Source organism: Copadichromis virginalis, linkage group LG2 (genome assembly GCF_057382275.1).
Source record: "Copadichromis virginalis isolate Kocher_CV1m ecotype Utaka linkage group LG2, C_Virginalis_male_GT1.1, whole genome shotgun sequence".
Lineage (NCBI taxonomy): Eukaryota > Metazoa > Chordata > Actinopteri > Cichliformes > Cichlidae > Copadichromis > Copadichromis virginalis.
In genome coordinates, this window is record NC_140619.1 from 22,660,931 (window position 1) to 22,677,629 (window position 16,699).

At 41.5% G+C, this 16,699-nt stretch overlaps 3 protein-coding genes across 7 annotated transcripts in view; 2 read left to right on the top strand and 1 right to left on the bottom strand.

The window, feature by feature from the left end:
- The window catches only part of ints6l (integrator complex subunit 6 like), a 41,176-nt gene that overhangs the window by 16,486 nt on the left and 7,991 nt on the right, over positions 1-16,699 (top strand). Inside the window, exons 10-18 of one of the 5 annotated variants that reach the window (XR_014923050.1) lie at positions 324-418; positions 507-617; positions 1,197-1,412; positions 1,532-1,658; positions 1,788-1,930; positions 2,022-2,253; positions 2,333-2,707; positions 3,666-4,114; positions 4,743-4,802. Coding sequence is in view for 4 of the 5 variants with exons in the window: in XM_085473929.1 (XP_085330055.1) it covers positions 324-418; positions 507-617; positions 1,197-1,412; positions 1,532-1,658; positions 1,788-1,930; positions 2,022-2,253; positions 2,333-2,707; positions 3,666-3,952 (1,586 nt within the window). In the remaining variant the exon portion in view is untranslated. Of the gene's footprint in view, positions 1-323; positions 419-506; positions 618-1,196; positions 1,413-1,531; positions 1,659-1,787; positions 1,931-2,021; positions 2,254-2,332; positions 2,708-3,665; positions 4,538-4,742; positions 4,837-5,244; positions 8,479-16,699 lie in introns of those variants that run through there. The other 4 variants (XM_085473920.1, XM_085473949.1, XM_085473941.1 and 1 more) reach the window with 4 other exon arrangements.
- Positions 8,140-11,848, bottom strand: mmgt1 (membrane magnesium transporter 1). The gene is made up of 4 exons (XM_085473986.1): positions 11,734-11,848; positions 11,348-11,400; positions 11,141-11,244; positions 8,140-8,996 (listed from the first exon to the last, which is right to left on the bottom strand). Exons 1-4 carry the CDS (start codon positions 11,810-11,812, stop codon positions 8,840-8,842), a joined length of 393 nt encoding a protein of 130 aa, XP_085330112.1. The 5' UTR covers positions 11,813-11,848; the 3' UTR covers positions 8,140-8,839.
- On the top strand, positions 12,045-15,069 carry pfdn6 (prefoldin subunit 6). The gene is made up of 4 exons (XM_085473998.1): positions 12,045-12,258; positions 12,462-12,532; positions 12,656-12,780; positions 14,796-15,069. The coding sequence occupies exons 1-4, from the start codon at positions 12,195-12,197 to the stop codon at positions 14,914-14,916; spliced, it is 381 nt and encodes a 126-aa protein (XP_085330124.1). The 5' UTR covers positions 12,045-12,194; the 3' UTR covers positions 14,917-15,069.

Consider the following 16,699-nt stretch of genomic DNA (forward strand, 5'->3'; position numbering starts at 1 on the left):
AACTATAACTTCTGGGTCAGTAGGCCTGAGCTGACATCATATTTAAAAGCTCTCCTTTTCTGGGACACCTCATCATCTCCAGTCATGACAAGTATCAGTCTAACAACACAGAACATCATTAAAAGGTTTATCTTTAACAATTCTGTACAAGACATGAATATTGTCTGGGTCTTTATGTGTGTTTCAAAGCTTGTTGTAGACTTACCATCATCATCCTCAGTACTGATGCATGTGGATCAGTGGGTCTGCTGCAGCTGGACACTGATGCAGATGCTATAATCTCTCAGACTAACCCACTGCTCATTTTCTCCTTCTCCCTGCAGACGATTTTTTCAAAGTGCACAAACTAAAACCAAACCTTAAGTGGCGACAGGCCTTTGAGATGTACCTGAAGACGATGCCGCCATACTACCTCTTGGTAAATGAATGCAACATCTTTAATGCTGCCTTTTGCTTAAATTGATTTATGGTGTTTTTCTTGTAACTAACATCTTAAATTCTGACAGCCCTTGAAAAAGGCACTGAGGATGATGGGTGCACCTAACCTTATCGCGGACACCATGGACTGCGGACTGAGTTACAGCGTCATTTCTTACCTGAAGAAGCTCAGCCAGCAGGTAAGTCACTTCCAGGCAGTAAAAGAGGTTTTGTGGTGCTTATTGATCGTGATGAAATGTAGAGATCAGACTAAACGACACAAGCGCTGAGGAGACTGAACTGAAACTATAAACTTGTCAAAGACAACGAGCACTGATGCTGTGTGAGGCCTCCGGTTCCATCAAAGGCTTCTTATCTTATTTCTTCTGTTAGTTTAAAGAGTATGTTAAGCATCAAGCAGCGGCGTCTAAGTGGAAGTATTATTCAAGTCATAGTTTGGAAACTCATGCACGCTGACTGGATATTTTCAGGAGTGACAGTCTCACCATCTGCTGCAGATACAGGTGCTGACTATACAGCTATGAGTCCCGTGCTGCCATAATTTAACTATCAAGTGTGGAGCTAAAAGAGTTTCTACATGAGGATATAAAGTCTTTATAAATACTTGTCTTATTTTTTAATATGATTATCTGTGGCTGAAATTATCTGCATGAAAGACTGCCAAGAAATGGAGTGGAGAGATGTCTTCCAAATTATATTTCACTCATTTCACTTTGCTTGTTATCCTCATACTGAGATGTTGTTTTGTTGGCTCGAAGGCAAAAATGGAGTCGGATCGTCTGATTGTGTCGGTGGGGAAAAAGGCTCCGCAGGAAACTGGCATAAAGGTGAAGAACCACTCCAGCTCGCTTTCTCTAGCCCACCGGCGAGACTTTAAGCAGCTGCTGCAGGGAATCACGGGGGAGGGGCCCCTTCGCCTGCCGGACATTAATTTCAAAGAGTTTGCCGGTTTCCAGATCGTCCTGCTCAACAAGGTAGGTTTAGGACAGTCGGACACTTTGTGCAGTGTGTGGCATACTTTCTGTCAGCGGAGAGGGAAAACACAGCGTGTACAGTATTTGGTAGGATTCTTTCTGACTAGATGTGTTTGCAGGATGTAAAGCCTCAAGCTTATCGGAATGCCTACGACATCCCAAGACGGAACCTCCTGGATCAGCTCACACGAATGCGCTCAAATTTGCTGCGGACGTCACTAAAACTGATCCGAGGGCAAGATGAAGGTAAGTCAATACGCAGTGTGTTGCTAGTGGGAGGCAACAACTTAATGAGCTTGCATCATGCGTTTCTTCAGCTGGAATCCGGTGTAGTTACTACAACATTTCATGAAATCATCGTTTTGTGGTTGTTAGATTCCCTGCACAGTATTCCAGTGGCTCAGATGGGAAACTATCAGGAGTACCTAAAAATGATGCCGTCCCCTTTGAGAGAGATTGATCCCGATCAGCCTAAACGGCTGCACACATTTGGGAATCCTTTCAAGCAGGATAAGAAGGTAATGCAGTTTAGCTGCACACAGATGTCTTCACTCCGTATCGCGCCCTTACATTGTGTAACGGTTTCCTCTCTCTGTCTGTTATTCCCAGGGGATGATGATCGATGAGGCGGATGAGTTTGTAGCAGGCCCTCAAAATAAGAAGAGAGGAAATTCCAGTGACTCCAATTCGGGAGCTACTGTGAAGAGAAGGCGGAACATGTCACCGTTGCTGCGGCGGCCGCAGACCCCATCAGGGAACACCAACCATGTGGTGATTGGGAAGAACCTAGCAGGGATTCAGGGGCAGCAGAACCTCCTCAAACCGGGTCCACAGAACAAAGGTAAGATGCGAAGGTAATAACAAAGTATGCTCAAAGGTGGTGAATATGAGGCTCACGCTGTTCATTGTTGCATCATCAGGAGTGGATAGCATGGTGGTCACAGAGAGTAATGGCGACAGCGCTCTCGGGCTCGACTCTGGGGAAATCTGGCCTGCAGAGATGGAAACTGAGGCAGGGAATACATCCTCACCGAGTTTAGAGGAGAACGTTGGGACAGGAGCAGCAGTTCGCGGGGAGGACCTTGGCACGATGGAGGAGAGGCTGGTGGAAGATCATCTAAACGAGCAGCCGCTGGAGGAGAAGCACAACTGTGAACGCCTGAGTCCACAGAGCCAGCTGGATGGCGCTGACGCTGAGCCGGCAGTGCCTGAGATCATTTTCATAGCTCCACTAGACGGCAACCTGGCAGAGCTGCGGACGCGGGTCATCAAGGAGGTCCGCAAACCCGGACGAAGTGAGTGCATTTTTATTTTTCAACAATATCATAATTAAAGATCTTTACACAAAGAGTGCTTTGCAAAAAAAACCAACACAAAATTCAGAATTTTTCAGCTCTGGCATTGCCGTGTAACGTAAGCGTTACGATTTTATGAAAAGTTTCCATCAAACCACGATGAGCTGGTCCTGATGTTTCACAACAAGAAAAGGAGGAAACAGATTCTCAGTTCATCCAATTCCTCAGGGTTCGATCCAGGAGATGAAACTGCATCACGGCCGCTTACATACATATTTCAGGGCGTCAGTGGGCAGTTTGATCTCTTGTTAGCAGAGCTGGGAGCTGTGAAATCATTTCAGAGAGCTAACTGTCCTGAATCAGCATCTAGCTGTGTGTCTGATTTATAATAATATTATTTTAGTAGTTGTATATGTGTGTTACGAGGTCACTTGTTACCAAAGGCAGTGGCCTGATTAGTCACATCTGTTCTCATCATCTATTTGCAAAAAAATGGAAAATTCAAGCTTGATTGGAAAAAATGCCAAAAATTATCAAGCAAAATTATGTGGTCTGTGTGAACGGCTACATTAAGAATTGGTGAGTCTCTAAAACATATTTTTCCAGGCCTTCATATTAATAATAGCCAAAAAAGACTGTCAATATGAAAAGAAGCAGAAGCAAAACACAGAACTAAGACTGATGCGTGACAGTCTGTATAGTTTATTAGGAAAAAGTGCAAGTTTTAAAAAGAAATATTTAATTTCAAATAAAAATGATCAATTTCAAGTGCATGAAACACGGACTTATTCAGACGACGTTGGAGAAAGTTCAAAAGAGTTCCTCAAACCTTTTCAGATTTTTTTGTTTGCTTAAAATATTTGTGTTAGTGTTTGTAGTGGACGGTCGGACATTCTGGACAATATTGTGATTTAAATTATCACAGTTGATTTTTATTGATTTTTTGGGTCTTTTTCAGCTTTTGTTGACAGATACAGTGAAGAAATGACAGGAAGGGACAGCAAAGACAGAGAGGCAGGGGAAGACACGTGGCAAATCACTGAGCTAAACCGGCGCCCGATCACAGAGGATTTATTGAACTTGAAATCATTGTCCTTTCAACAGCGAATTTCTTTGCATTATACTTCACTTTATCAGGAAGTTGGTACACTGAAAGGCGAGCGCATCGTAGCCAAACACAGCAGCATTCGTCCCATAATGTTTAAATCTTGCCACAGTGAGACTTCTTTAGCTGTTTACATTTAATACTTATTAATCTAAGGTAATCTACGGTTCGTATTCATCATCTGATTATGAGTTCCAGCACAAGCTGATTTCTAGTCATCTGATGAGATTTCAGGGTCCTGATTTTCATCCCCATGCATTTAGTTTTTCATGTGAACTCCCAGATGAAGATGCTCTAAAAAGGTAATTAGACTGAGTGATGCACTTTCTAAAACAGTCTTTGGTCATTGTTGGTGGGGGAATTATGCTGCTGTGCCTTTAAAATGTTCTTTTAAGATAAAATGTTTCCCTTTAGTTCAAAGTTCGGATGAAACGGATGTTAAACCTCTTCAAACACATGAAAACTCTTTTCTCCTTGGGCGTCTGTTAGAGTTATTGTCAGATGTCGTCTTTATGGGGGTAAAGTTAAAGGTCGAAGCTTGATTGTCCTTAATGCTTGATCATATCACACTTTCACATGTTTTAAAATTGGATTCGTTTTCTGATTTTTAGCTTTTTTTCATTACATCAGAGAAGAGGTAGCTGTAGCCCATTTACAGTCTATGTGCACCCAGTGAGGAACACTGCAGTATTTTTTTTTAAAAATAAAACATAATGGATCTGTCAGCTGTGCGGCCAGTAATACAACATTAACAATATGTTTACACATTTTTAAAAACTTTTTTTCATATAAATCCCAAATTGTTTTTGATTTCTCAGCTAAATCAGTCAGAGGTGGCAGAGAAATGTAAAATACTGATTCATTTTATTTCTAATTTGGGGACGTACTGGGAACATTTGAACCGCTTCCTTACCTTGTGCCTTTTCTCAGACTATGATGCAATACTCAGACTACTGCAGCAGGTGAAAGGCCCGCCAAACGTACAGAGGTACTTCATCCAGCACGCCATCAAAGAAGCAATGAGGTAAGAAACTGAGCGGCTTTGAATCTTTTGAAATCCCCGGACAAGCCTGTTAAACAGCGCGTCGCTGCACTGACATACAGTGAGTTCAGTGTTTCTGAGGCACTGCGGCTTCAATGGCATTCATTTCATAGCCCTTTGAATCAAATTCATCTGCAGCACTCTGATAAAGTTTGAGGTTCCCACTGCAGTAAGCTGGAAAAGGAAATCAAATCGATAGTGTGAGCTCCCACCAGCATTACAACTGCACTTGTTCCAAACACCTTGCCGCAGTTCATCTGTGGATTCATCTGTTCTGTCTCTTCTTACACTGATTTCATGTGAGGTTGATGTCGCACAACTCCTTGTTCTTCCTGTTATTGAAAAGTCGTCGCTGTGATCCAAAGTAACATCTAAACATGTCCCGAACAGGTTCAAGAAGCGAGTACTGATCCAGCAGCTGGAGAACGCCCTCACGGAGCTGGAGGAGAAGCAAACAACACCACAGCTTCCCAATGACCATGGCAGGTAGTGACAAAGCCACTTTTGCTTAAATTTTCTTGCCGGCTGGACATCGCAACCCGAAGAGAGGCATCCCTCTAGACCAAGCCTCAGAAATTCCGATTTGGAAACCAGCTTGGGAGAGGAACAAATGCACTGATAGTCCCTGTGCTGTACGTCACATCCTGTTAGAGGCAGAGGGCTTATTCAGAGGAGGGGCCTTGGGGAGCAGCTCCACTGGGGATGAGTACAGACACTTTAAAAATAATCCTCTGACAGATGCCTTAAACACCCATATGGCTTTTGTCTGTATGGGGACGTTGCTCAGAAACCACACATACACTCCATTAGACAGATAACACAGTAAGCCAGCAAAGCAGTGGGTAGACTGGCTTATTGGGATAGTTATGCTAAAAAATAAAAAACAAAACAAAACAGGCCCTTCTTCAGCTGGTCTGAAAAGTGTTTTATGGGTAATAAAATGTGCATTCATGGAAATTCACGGATGGAAGGAGAAATACTGTCCAGAAGCAAGACAAACCCTCATATTTTTTTGTGTTAAATCGGCAACAGGATGCACTTTGTTGTCCATGTTACTGTTGATCAATATGATTATTACTGGTTGCACTGGCATCAGAGGTGGGCAATATGGGAATAGGACTATGAGTGCCATAGTAGCAGAAGTAACAGAAAACAGAGATTTGAGACATCCAAACCTTCAGCATCAGAATCTGTGAGATGTCGGCTTTCAGCCCGACGGCGTGTCCGTGTCCGTGCCATCGGCTGAACAATCCGCGCTTCGTGCAGAATCCGTTTACCTGCTCTCGTTTTCTGTTTTAGCTGTTTGGTGGTTGCTGAAATAATTTTGTGAGCTTTAACCGGAGATTCTGACATTGCTGGTAAAATACATTTGTATTTAAAAATCAATTCAGGATATAATGAATCGATAACGTGTTATTCAAGCTAAAATCGATTTGAATCAGAAAAGTGAGTTTTTTAAACCCACCCTTAGTAGCGATAAAGCGTTGCTTTTCTGGGAATGCATTAGAAATGTGTATTTATGGCTAAATCAGTCAGCAGGCTGCACATTATGGAAAATACTGTGTTCAGTATTGGTGTGTAATAGATTTGAGTCAGTATAGCAAACTCATAGTGTGAATATGACCATATTGCCCAACCCCAAACAGCATTAAATAAGATTCACATATGCCTCACTCATGGCAGCTCCCAACATGTTCTGAACCCACAACCAGCTCCAACCTTTTAAAGCGTGACTTTGAAGGACAGCACCAAGTAGCCGAATCAGTGTTTTTTGTGATAGTTGCACAGAAGCAGCAGTGTTTACTGGTTAAGTGACCGAGGAGCATTCTTCCTCTCACCTGCCATCACAGCAATACAACATGGGTCACTCCTGCAACTCCACAGGCGCACACTCACGCCCGAGTCATCCTCACACCTCAAACGCTCCAGTGGTTCCCCAGCGTAACGCAGTTTTGCATCCAGCAGTCGCCTTTTTGTTGAAGTTGAACCTTTTGCATTTCTCCTCTGCTGCTTTTCAGATGAACCCGGTGTCAGCACTCCTCCTGAGTTCTCCTTGTTTTTACAACAGATGTACACTACTTTTTAATGTTCATAGGGAATAGAGATTATTTTTGTGAAATTGCTTATCTCAGAGTCTAAGAAATATTTTGAAAGAAAAATGTTCAAAGCCATTTTTGTAAACTGTTAAAATACATATAAAAAGTGGAAAGTTTTATGAACCTACTTCTTTTTTCATCAAAACAAAAAAATAAAAAAAATGATAAAAAATTAAGCCACGGGTAGAACGGTGTTTTGTGCGTCAGACTGTGTAGTTCTAGCTTGAAGTTGGTGTTTTTTTTAAATACTTAAACAGTTGATGAGCACACAGCTCGCTTACTTTCATCTTTTTTATTCAAGCAGTTTTGGTTTAACCCTCATAAAGTCTCTAGAGTCTGTGTTTCTTTTGTAAAGCCTCACTTTTAAACTGAGCAAATGCTGCAGACACAACACTTTCAGTGTGTGTCTGACAGAGTGATGGAGTTGTGGAGCAGAGCTCTGCGACACGCACGGCAGCTGGACCTATTTTCTTGGTGACCCTTTGTCATTGATTACAACAAATTGTAATTTTACAAAGGCCTGCAAACGCTGGAATTGCATTTACACTCAGCAGCCACTTTATTAGGCACGCCTGTTCAACTGCTTGTTATTGGAGGTGTCTTGCGAGCCAATCACACATCAGCAACTCCGCGAATTTAAGCGTGTAGACGTGGTCGAAATGACCTCCTACTTTATGATGCAGCTCATAAACTTGATCCCTGTGTACTTAGTGCAGCTCTGCACATCACACTTGTTCTTGAAAATTGCACCAGTACATCTCCGAAATCTTTTAAAGTCTCAATTTTTAAATTACTTGATTCTTGTGTTTTTATATTAAAGACACATTAGTGAAACAAGCATTTAATATGTACTTTTTCTCCATTTCTGTTCTACATGGTTTGTTAGTTTGCTCCATTTTAACCCAGACTGGAACTTTAGCCTTGACTGCCACCTAGTGTCCATCATAAGCAGCTGCAGGTTTTTTGAATCAGGAGGGTTTTTTTGTGACGCAGCAGTCCTGCACCAAGGTCACAGGTACAGCACAGCTCTGCAGACTGTCACTATAGTAATTAAATTTTTTAAAGCCATGCGTACCAACTTCTTCCTGCATAAATAGATTACCTGGAAAATAAATAGTCCACTTAGTTTTGTCTCACAAAAGCAATATTCCAGCCCAAGTACAACAAAAAAGGAGATCTGGACACTTCGTAAAATCAGTATGCCTTTTATTAAATTAAAAACAATCTGTTGAATATTGACGAAATGTAAAATGAAGGGAAATAAAAATCCACTCTAATGTACCAGTACTGGCTAGTCTGCCTTATAGTGTTCACAGTCTCATTATAATAGCGCTCTAATATCGCCCATCCCAGTGTTCACCTCATTTCCTGTGACTTAAAAACCATTTTGTGTACAGATCATTTATGCTTCCTGGAAATAATAAAGCAAATATTAGAGTCCACTGATTAATCTCATTTTAGTTGACAAAGTTTTCAGTTGCTGACGTGTGTTTGAAACGAAACAGCAACCAAAGCAGGCTTTGTTATTCCCTTCATACAAAAGATATACAAAGGAGAGTAATATCCCAGTTCAGTTCAGAAGGGATCAAAGGGGTACATGTCTCAGTATTTTAAGACTCCAAAGCGTTTACATACTGTATATACAAACAAGTCTGCTTGGAAATAATAAAAACAAAAACTGAGGGGTTGGCACAGTCAGTGTTGAATATGGTGGCAACCACGTTATGGACAGAGATGCATGTTCAGACAGCATTATTAGTTTATTTACAAAAAAATAAAGAAAAGTTAAATAGGAGAAAGATGAATTCTGACACGTTCTCCCTCCTTCTGCCTAACAAAAACAAATCTTATCTGACAATGACCGTGTTACAGACAGGAAAAGGCCAGTCTCAGTGCAAATGCTCCAGCTTGCGTAACCGTATGGGGTTGGGCAGAGCTTGTTGGTTGCGTACAGAAGAGGGCTCCTCCTCTGGTGTGCGGAATAGCACCCGACCCCTGTGATTGAAAAGGTAGAAGGATGGGTGGTTCCTCAGAGTGTCAAAAGTCCTGGGGAAAGAAAGAAAATAGAAAAACGTCTTAAACACTGGCACCAAGAGGCAGGAAGTTATGGAGATTGATTACATTTGTTAAATTATATAATCCACTCCTGTAGGAGAGAAGGGACAGAAAAGTGTGTTTACATCCCAATACAGAGTTAGAATAAAGAAACAAACCAATGTTAACACCCACTGGAATCATTAGTGTTGCAGTGTGGACAACCCAGTGTCCAGTCATCAGATGAGACATTTTTCAGGTAAAATTGAAAGTTTCAGGGGAGAATTGCATCAACTGTGTAACATTCAAGCTGTGATTTCTCATGTGGGATGCTTTGCTTGCCGATTTGCATCTACAGGGTTCACTTATTAAATCTAGAAGTGGTTACACTCCCGCTGTAAAAACTTTGCCTATATTTTGGGTTCAGCACTCAAACTAACCAGTTAGCAGATCACAACATGAACAAGTCACTTATGTTTGGCTTTCTTACCGCCTTACTTCTTTAAAACATCTCTTTAATTCTTATGTATGGCTACGTTCACACTGCAGGCGAAAGCGCATCAAATCCGATTTTTTTGACCCTATGCGACCCATATCCGATCATGTGTGAACGGCGCAAATCCGATATTTTCAAATCCGATCTGGGTCACTTTCGTATGTGGTACTGAATCCGATACATATCCGATGTTTCAGAAAGCGACTGCTGTTTGAATGGTCAAGTCGCATTAAATTCGCCTTTTACGTCACCGACACAAGACTGAAGCCAATTATCAGCGCCAGAGAAGCGCCCGAGAAGACAACGCGAACGCTTCCTGGCCATCCAGTGTAGATGTCAGTGAAACTGTTGGGAAGACAACGTAAACATTTTATTTGTACTGTATAATCTGCAGATTCTGACAGAAATCTGCAGCTATCCTTTGAAGCACCGCTCCTCTCTTAAACAGCAATAAGGATCATTATTAGGTTATTTACATTATTATGTAAATAACAAAATAACTTAAAGCAAAAATTGGGAAACGTGAAGTCCGAAGTCTTCATATTAAGGGCCATCAGTCAAACAATGCTGTTGGTCTGGGTCTAAACAGAGCGCGTTGTGTGTGACATCTTCTTTTGCGCATGCGGGCCGCTTTGAGCGTTCACACTAGAGCACGTTTGCTGTCGCATTTAATTGTAGTGTGAACGAGCAGACAAAAAAAATCGGATTTGATCAAAAAATCGGAATTGAGCATTAAGACCTGCAGTGTGAACGTAGCCAAAGACTGCTTAGTTTATACAATGTTGCTGCTGCAGTTGCGTCCTAATCACTTTATTCATTCTTTTATCTGATCTGATAAAACCTCACTGATGGATTAAAGGTGATCAAGCAGGGATGGGAAACATGAGGCCTAGGTACCAGATTCAGCCTGACAAGGATTCAGACCGGGCCCACTCCATGCCTTTGAAAAATGTAAACAAGGGTATAGAGCCTGGGTTTAACAGTATTTTCATGAATTTGACAGCTTTTTCTATTGATAAACACCTCACCTACCTACCTACAGCCATACACACAATGCCAAAGTAATGAATATATAAACAAATAAATGACAGTGAAACACATGAACTTTTTCTATGTACTACAGAAATGTATGTTTTGTTTGTAATGTTACACAGTTCTTACAGTTTAAGCACAAAGACTCATATTAATCACTGCTAAAAATTATTGAATTAATAATTTTAGTCATTTGCAACAGTATGATACTAGACAGGCACACAACTCCTCCCTTCACTAACAGCTGAAGTAGTCAATGTTCATAACACTGAACAACAGACTGAAGCTCCAGCCAAAACACCATCTTGTCACCTGCAGCTGTAGTTATAATAATGTCACACTGTGACCCAAAGTTCTTCTGTCAACCCAGCAACCTTTCATTTACTTTCACGTATAGGCCCCATTCTTTGGCTTTGCTTTGAATACGTTTTCAGTCTTAGGAGGCTTTCAACACACTAGCTGTGTGATGTAAAGCTGCATCTGTGGGATTCGAGGTGAACAGCTTCACAGTAATATTACTATAAATGTCGCTGAGGTGGTGAGCCATGAGCTTCCCCTGTGACAGAGGACAAAAAAAACAACTGCACTGCCGAGGGAGTGGAGGTGTGCCAAGGTGAAGTCAGCTTACTTGTTTTTCAGCTCTGAGGAAGCATCCATATCTTTGAACTCTCCAGCGATGTGGACAATACCGTAACAGGTCATGATAAATGACAACAAAGTCTGCAGTACAATCTGGAAACATAAAGAAGGAAAACGCTTGGTAAAACAAAAAGAAAAAAAAGAAAAGTATTTGAAATCAGGAAGAAGGCTGAAAGTAAGGATAAAAGTTACTCACATCAATTGGTAGCGTCTCGTGCTCCTTCTCTGTAAGTCGCATGTATGATCGATCTGATGGGAGAAACATGTTTGAGCTAATGCAGTTAATAAAATGAACACCTCACACAAACAGTGCTAATTAGCCAACTCTAAAAAGGGCTCCAAAAGAAATGCCATTACTCTAGATAGCTGTCTACCACTAGCACTGACTCTGCACTGCAAGGAAAAGATTTCAATCGCAACCACTGCGCCCCATTCAAAGCGGAGCAGAGCCCACCTAGCATGATGTTAGCTAGCCAAAAGGCCCGAGCTGCTGTTTTGTCGAGCTACCCGGTGATACCGGAGACAGTGTGCGTTAAATATAGCTACAGAGACGTGTCTTTGGCTCTGTGCAATGAAACTCACGTTGTGCCGCTGAGAAAGCCGCATGAGCTAAGGAGAAAAGTCCGATGCCGACAACACCTTTCCAAAACGACGAAGCCATCTTGAACCGAAGCGAAGAGGAACTGCGCGTACGGTGTCGTAAAACGGTGTCGTAAACAGCCGCACACATGGCGGTGTAAAAAAACACCCTATTAATAAGTGGGAAATTAGTTATTAAGGGAAACACATATTAATAAGTTATATATAAATATACATGAATATACACAGACTGAATGGTTTAATTTGACTACTTTATTGGTCGCGAATACACGGCCCTTACCCATTTGTGCTCTTACTTTGAAGGGATGAGCTAATATCCGCTCTAGCCTCTGCCCTTTCCGGTTAGCTCGCATAGAGCTTTCATATGCCATATCATCTATAACTTATTATATCTCTTTGAAACATTTACTCACTCGACAGTACTATTTAAAACAAACACAAATATGGCAGAAGCCATTCAAAAGAAGCTGAAGGTGGAAGTGGAGAAATACGCGCAGATGCAGAAAGGTGGGTGCTAGCTAGCCCTGCGTGGTTTCTCCTAGTGTGACATGATGCATTGAGCTAACTGACCATATTAGGAAAGGTAGATATACATTAAAGTGTGTCGTTATAACTGCCGTATTCATTTGAATTATAGTCGCAACAATACTTTCGCTGTAATTAAAATGTAACCAGTTCCTCCCCTGATTAGCTAACTGTGTATTGTTCAGAGGTTAGCAAGAGCATGTCAGCCAGACAGAAGCTCGAGACGCAGCTGACAGAGAACAACATTGTTAAAGAGGTAACTATGATCGCTTATTTGCTATTATATTCACTGATAGCACCATTGGCATACCATTTGTTTCTATGTTGCGGTATGTGTTGTGTTCTGTAGTAAACACGAGATCTCATTTTGTCTTTCCAGGAGCTTGATCTGCTGGACTGCTCAAACACCGTTTATAAGCTCATTGGTCCTGTATTAGTGAAGCAGGACCTAGATGAGGCCAAAGCCACAGTAGCCAAAAGGCTGGAGTACATCAACGGAGAAATGTAAGCCATTTCACCCACACCAATGTGTGAAGACACCTTCACAGTGCTATGGGAATACATGAGGTTTTGGTCACTGGGGATCAATTATGATTCAAAACACCCGCTGTGAGTTGACTAAGTGTAGGTGTTGTGATGATGGGGGAGAGGTGGAGCGGGCGCACACACCGTCTATATTGGGGGTGGGCAATGATTTTTGAGAACATGAGAAGCTGGGGCGGTTTTGGATGGCTGCCCCAACAAGCTTATAAAGAAGTTAAAATTAATATTGAATTCATATTTAGCACATCTGAGTTCAACTTATTGGTGCAATCCTCCACAACAGTCCCGGGTTCTTGGGAAAATTAATTGGCCTCCTCTGGTCTATAACTGAGACTCATCAGTTTTGCAGATTTTGTGACATTCAGAGAGTTCAATTTAAACAAAAAAACTACCGTCAAGTCCAAGAGCTCAGATTCACTGGTGATTGCACACAAGTAAAAAGACAAGCAGCGCCATCACCAACTGCAGCAGTAATTCAAGGTGTTATTGGTGTTATTGTAAAGGCTGCTTCGCAGTCAGTCTTGGACACGTGCATGACTTCCTGAAATCAGCTGTCATGTTGTTTAGTCATATTAAGCTCAAGGAATAACTGATAAGAGTCCAAGTTCTTTTCTTTTCCGATAAGATAAGATAACCTTTATCAGTCCCACACATGGGAAATTAGTTTTGTTCAGGATGAGTTCAGGATGTGGTGGGAGTCAGCAAATCTGTTTAGGATTACTATTGCTTCGCTGTAGACTAAATACAGTGGACTCAGAGGTTCCTTTTGTGCCAATATTCTGGTCCCACTGTGGCCTGAATCTGCAACAGAAGACTCTTATGAAGCATTTTAACTTCAACTCCAGGCTATACTTACAGAGCTAATTAAACCAGCTCTGGGAAAACATTTGTCTGTTTCAGTTCAACTTCCAACATTAATTCTTTCATCTTTTTGCTCTTCTTGTCCTTGTCGACATACATGGGACAGTGTTTGAAAAAGTATTTTATTACTTCATGTTTTTTTTTTGTTTTTTTTCCCCATTGTTTGCAATCTGTCCAGGAGAATAGATCCATCTTGCTGTGCCCTTGCTCTTGTTGTGTTGCCCCAGGTCTTCCCGCCTCATGTTTCCCCACTGGTGTGCACACCAAGCCAGTTTTGTAGCTGTCCTCAATATCACCCAGCTGCCTCTAAAGAAAGTCTCATGTTATGGTCAAATTGATTCCATTTCCCCTGTTGTGGACTGAAGTCCTTTTCCAGTCTGCACCTTAAGACAGTGAAACCAGAGTCTTTTCACTGGACTCACTGGAGAGGCAGCTGATTATTGCTCCAATATGTATTGTTCCAAAGTGTTTTTATAGCCACATGTCTAATACTGTGGTAAACACTACAGTTCACATGTGAACGTAGTTTTGGGACAACTGGAACCTCATAAAATCAGAAACAATGCCTGCCCATTAAAAATGAACTGTGCAGGCAGCTTACAGATGACTCCATTGTAGATATGAGAACAGACTTTAGCTGTGTCACTGTGCTCCTTCATAGGTAGAGGGCAGTCATGAGCTTGATCTGTGTCAGTCTTTTCTCCTCACTGAGATTACATAATAGCAGAAGAAGATTTAAAAAGACCAGAGTCCTTTAGGCAAAAGTACTAAACTAACTTCTTGATTCAGTTTTATTGCCACTTTGTGCTTTTTAAACGGGTTACATTTTTTTGTACAATTATAGATAAAAATAGAATAGAATTCAACTTTGTCATTGCACATGTCACAAGTACAAGGCAACAAAATGCAAAATGCAAAAATGTGGGTGTGTGGGCTTGTAATACTTAATTTAAGGTAGCGTTCTTTTTGTGTTTGAATGGTTTGAGATATTAAATGTTAAAGTATTATAATCCTGAATAATTACAGATGTTCAGTGTACAAGAATGGGATTTAAATATTCCTCATTTGTGTGTGTGTTTAAAACTCAGTGGTTTCCTTTTTTTGTCCTTTTGCAGTCAGAGGTATGAGACGCTACTGAAAGACATGGAAAAGAAATCCGAACAGCATCGAGAAGTGTTGTCAAGTTTACAACAGGAGTTTCAGAAAGCACAGGGCCTCGCTGTGGGCAAAGTCTGATGGAGTGATGTAGCTGCACGCACGCTTACACAAAGTAGTTAATATCATGTAAACCTGCGACACTCTGCTTGTTTCTTGGCATTTCTTTGCAGTGTTATTACTGTGACTTTTCTCTTGATACGAATAAACATTTTTTTTTGTCATGAACCATCACCTTTGCGTTAGTTTTCATTTTAGGGGGCATTTTACCTTTAGGACATGTGCTGCATCCTGACAAATTACACACCAGGCCTGTGCAGCACTCTGTGTTTGTTTCTGTGAACATTTGCCTTAATTACTGGGGCATGCTGGTTGCCACCAGAGCAGATGTTGTCCAGTCACTGACCTCTTCCACAGCTTACAGCAGAGAAAAAAGCACAGCGGTGCTGCTTTGTTCAACTCAATGAATGTGCGTTCCTCTCCATTTACCACCAGCGGAGGGGTTCACTAATAGTCAAGAAGTGAAGCCTGTCTGAGGGTTTAAAGGAAAAACATATACTCTAAATTAATATAGATATGCGACTAAACTGTTGTCAGCCAGCGGATTTTGAGCTTTTAAAAACTGTTCATACAGAAGAAATACCAATTGTGTTATAAAAGTCGCACGTAAATCGGTTTCTTTGCTGAATTTCGCCGCTAACCTGTGTAATTGTAACCCTGCTTTGCAGCGTAGGCTACATGTGTAAAAGCCGAAGCCGAGCGCATTTACGGGCTCAAACTCCTGCATCACCGGTTTGCGTTAAAATGTTTCACATCTGCTGTGAGTATCCTTAATTTGGCTAACGCTAACCTCACGAGGACGTGCGGTAATTGGCACTACGACACGAAGGTGTCCTCGTGCACGAGTCGGTTATCTCCAGCGCGCGTGCTCCAGCAGACCCATTAACACCTGGAGGTGCAATATGCTTTAAACACAGCCAGAGCCGAGCCACTGACAGACCGAAACCAGCTGAACGTTCGGGTATTTAGTCGGTCTACACGAGAGAGATACTTTGCTTTGTTTTGTTTTTTATTGATTTCAGACAATAAAAACTGTCTGTTTACCTGCTATTAAATCATGTGCTGTATTTTGTGGCTCTGACTTGTGTCTCCTGCGAGCGTCAAATGCTTTGTTGTGGAGGGCAAACGGCGTGTTTATTGTGTTCTCCCTAATGTGGGAAAACCATCACGGGCGGGAGCAACTGCTGATCTGCAGGTTTAGTCAAACACTTTCCGCTGCAGTTTGGGATATTTGTTTTGGGACAAAATTCAATTTCATGTCCTCTCTGGCATCATTCTGAGCAAATCTATCTGATTTATAGGTTGTATTCTTATCCACTTCACAGCGCCTTTAAAAAAACAAGTTTCCTGTTGACCTGTTTGATCTTCATTTAGACAGATGCCCCTCTAATGAAACCTAATCTGATTTCAACTTTAATTGATTTACTTAGTCTTGTGTGGGCTTTTCTTCGTGCGGTTAAAGCTTAGAGGCGCACAAAGGAGCATCCTGTCCAGAGATCAGCGCAGCGGGACTAACACCTCCTTTGATAGATGTTTTCAAACGCACTTTGAAGGAATTCCTGTAGGATTTTTGATAAGGAGACTTAAAGAGACACACGATATTTCAAGTCGCTATAAACATGAAGCTGTGGATGAGTTTGTGAGTTTTGACGCACAAACACAGAAAAACATACATTCTTTAAAATGTCTTCTTTTATTTGTGTCCTCTGTCATTTTTTTAAAAACTTAAGGCATTTCAGCGATGTGAAGGGAAAACGAGAGCAGTTACATTTTCAAATAAAAGGGGATGATTGCAGGACAATCA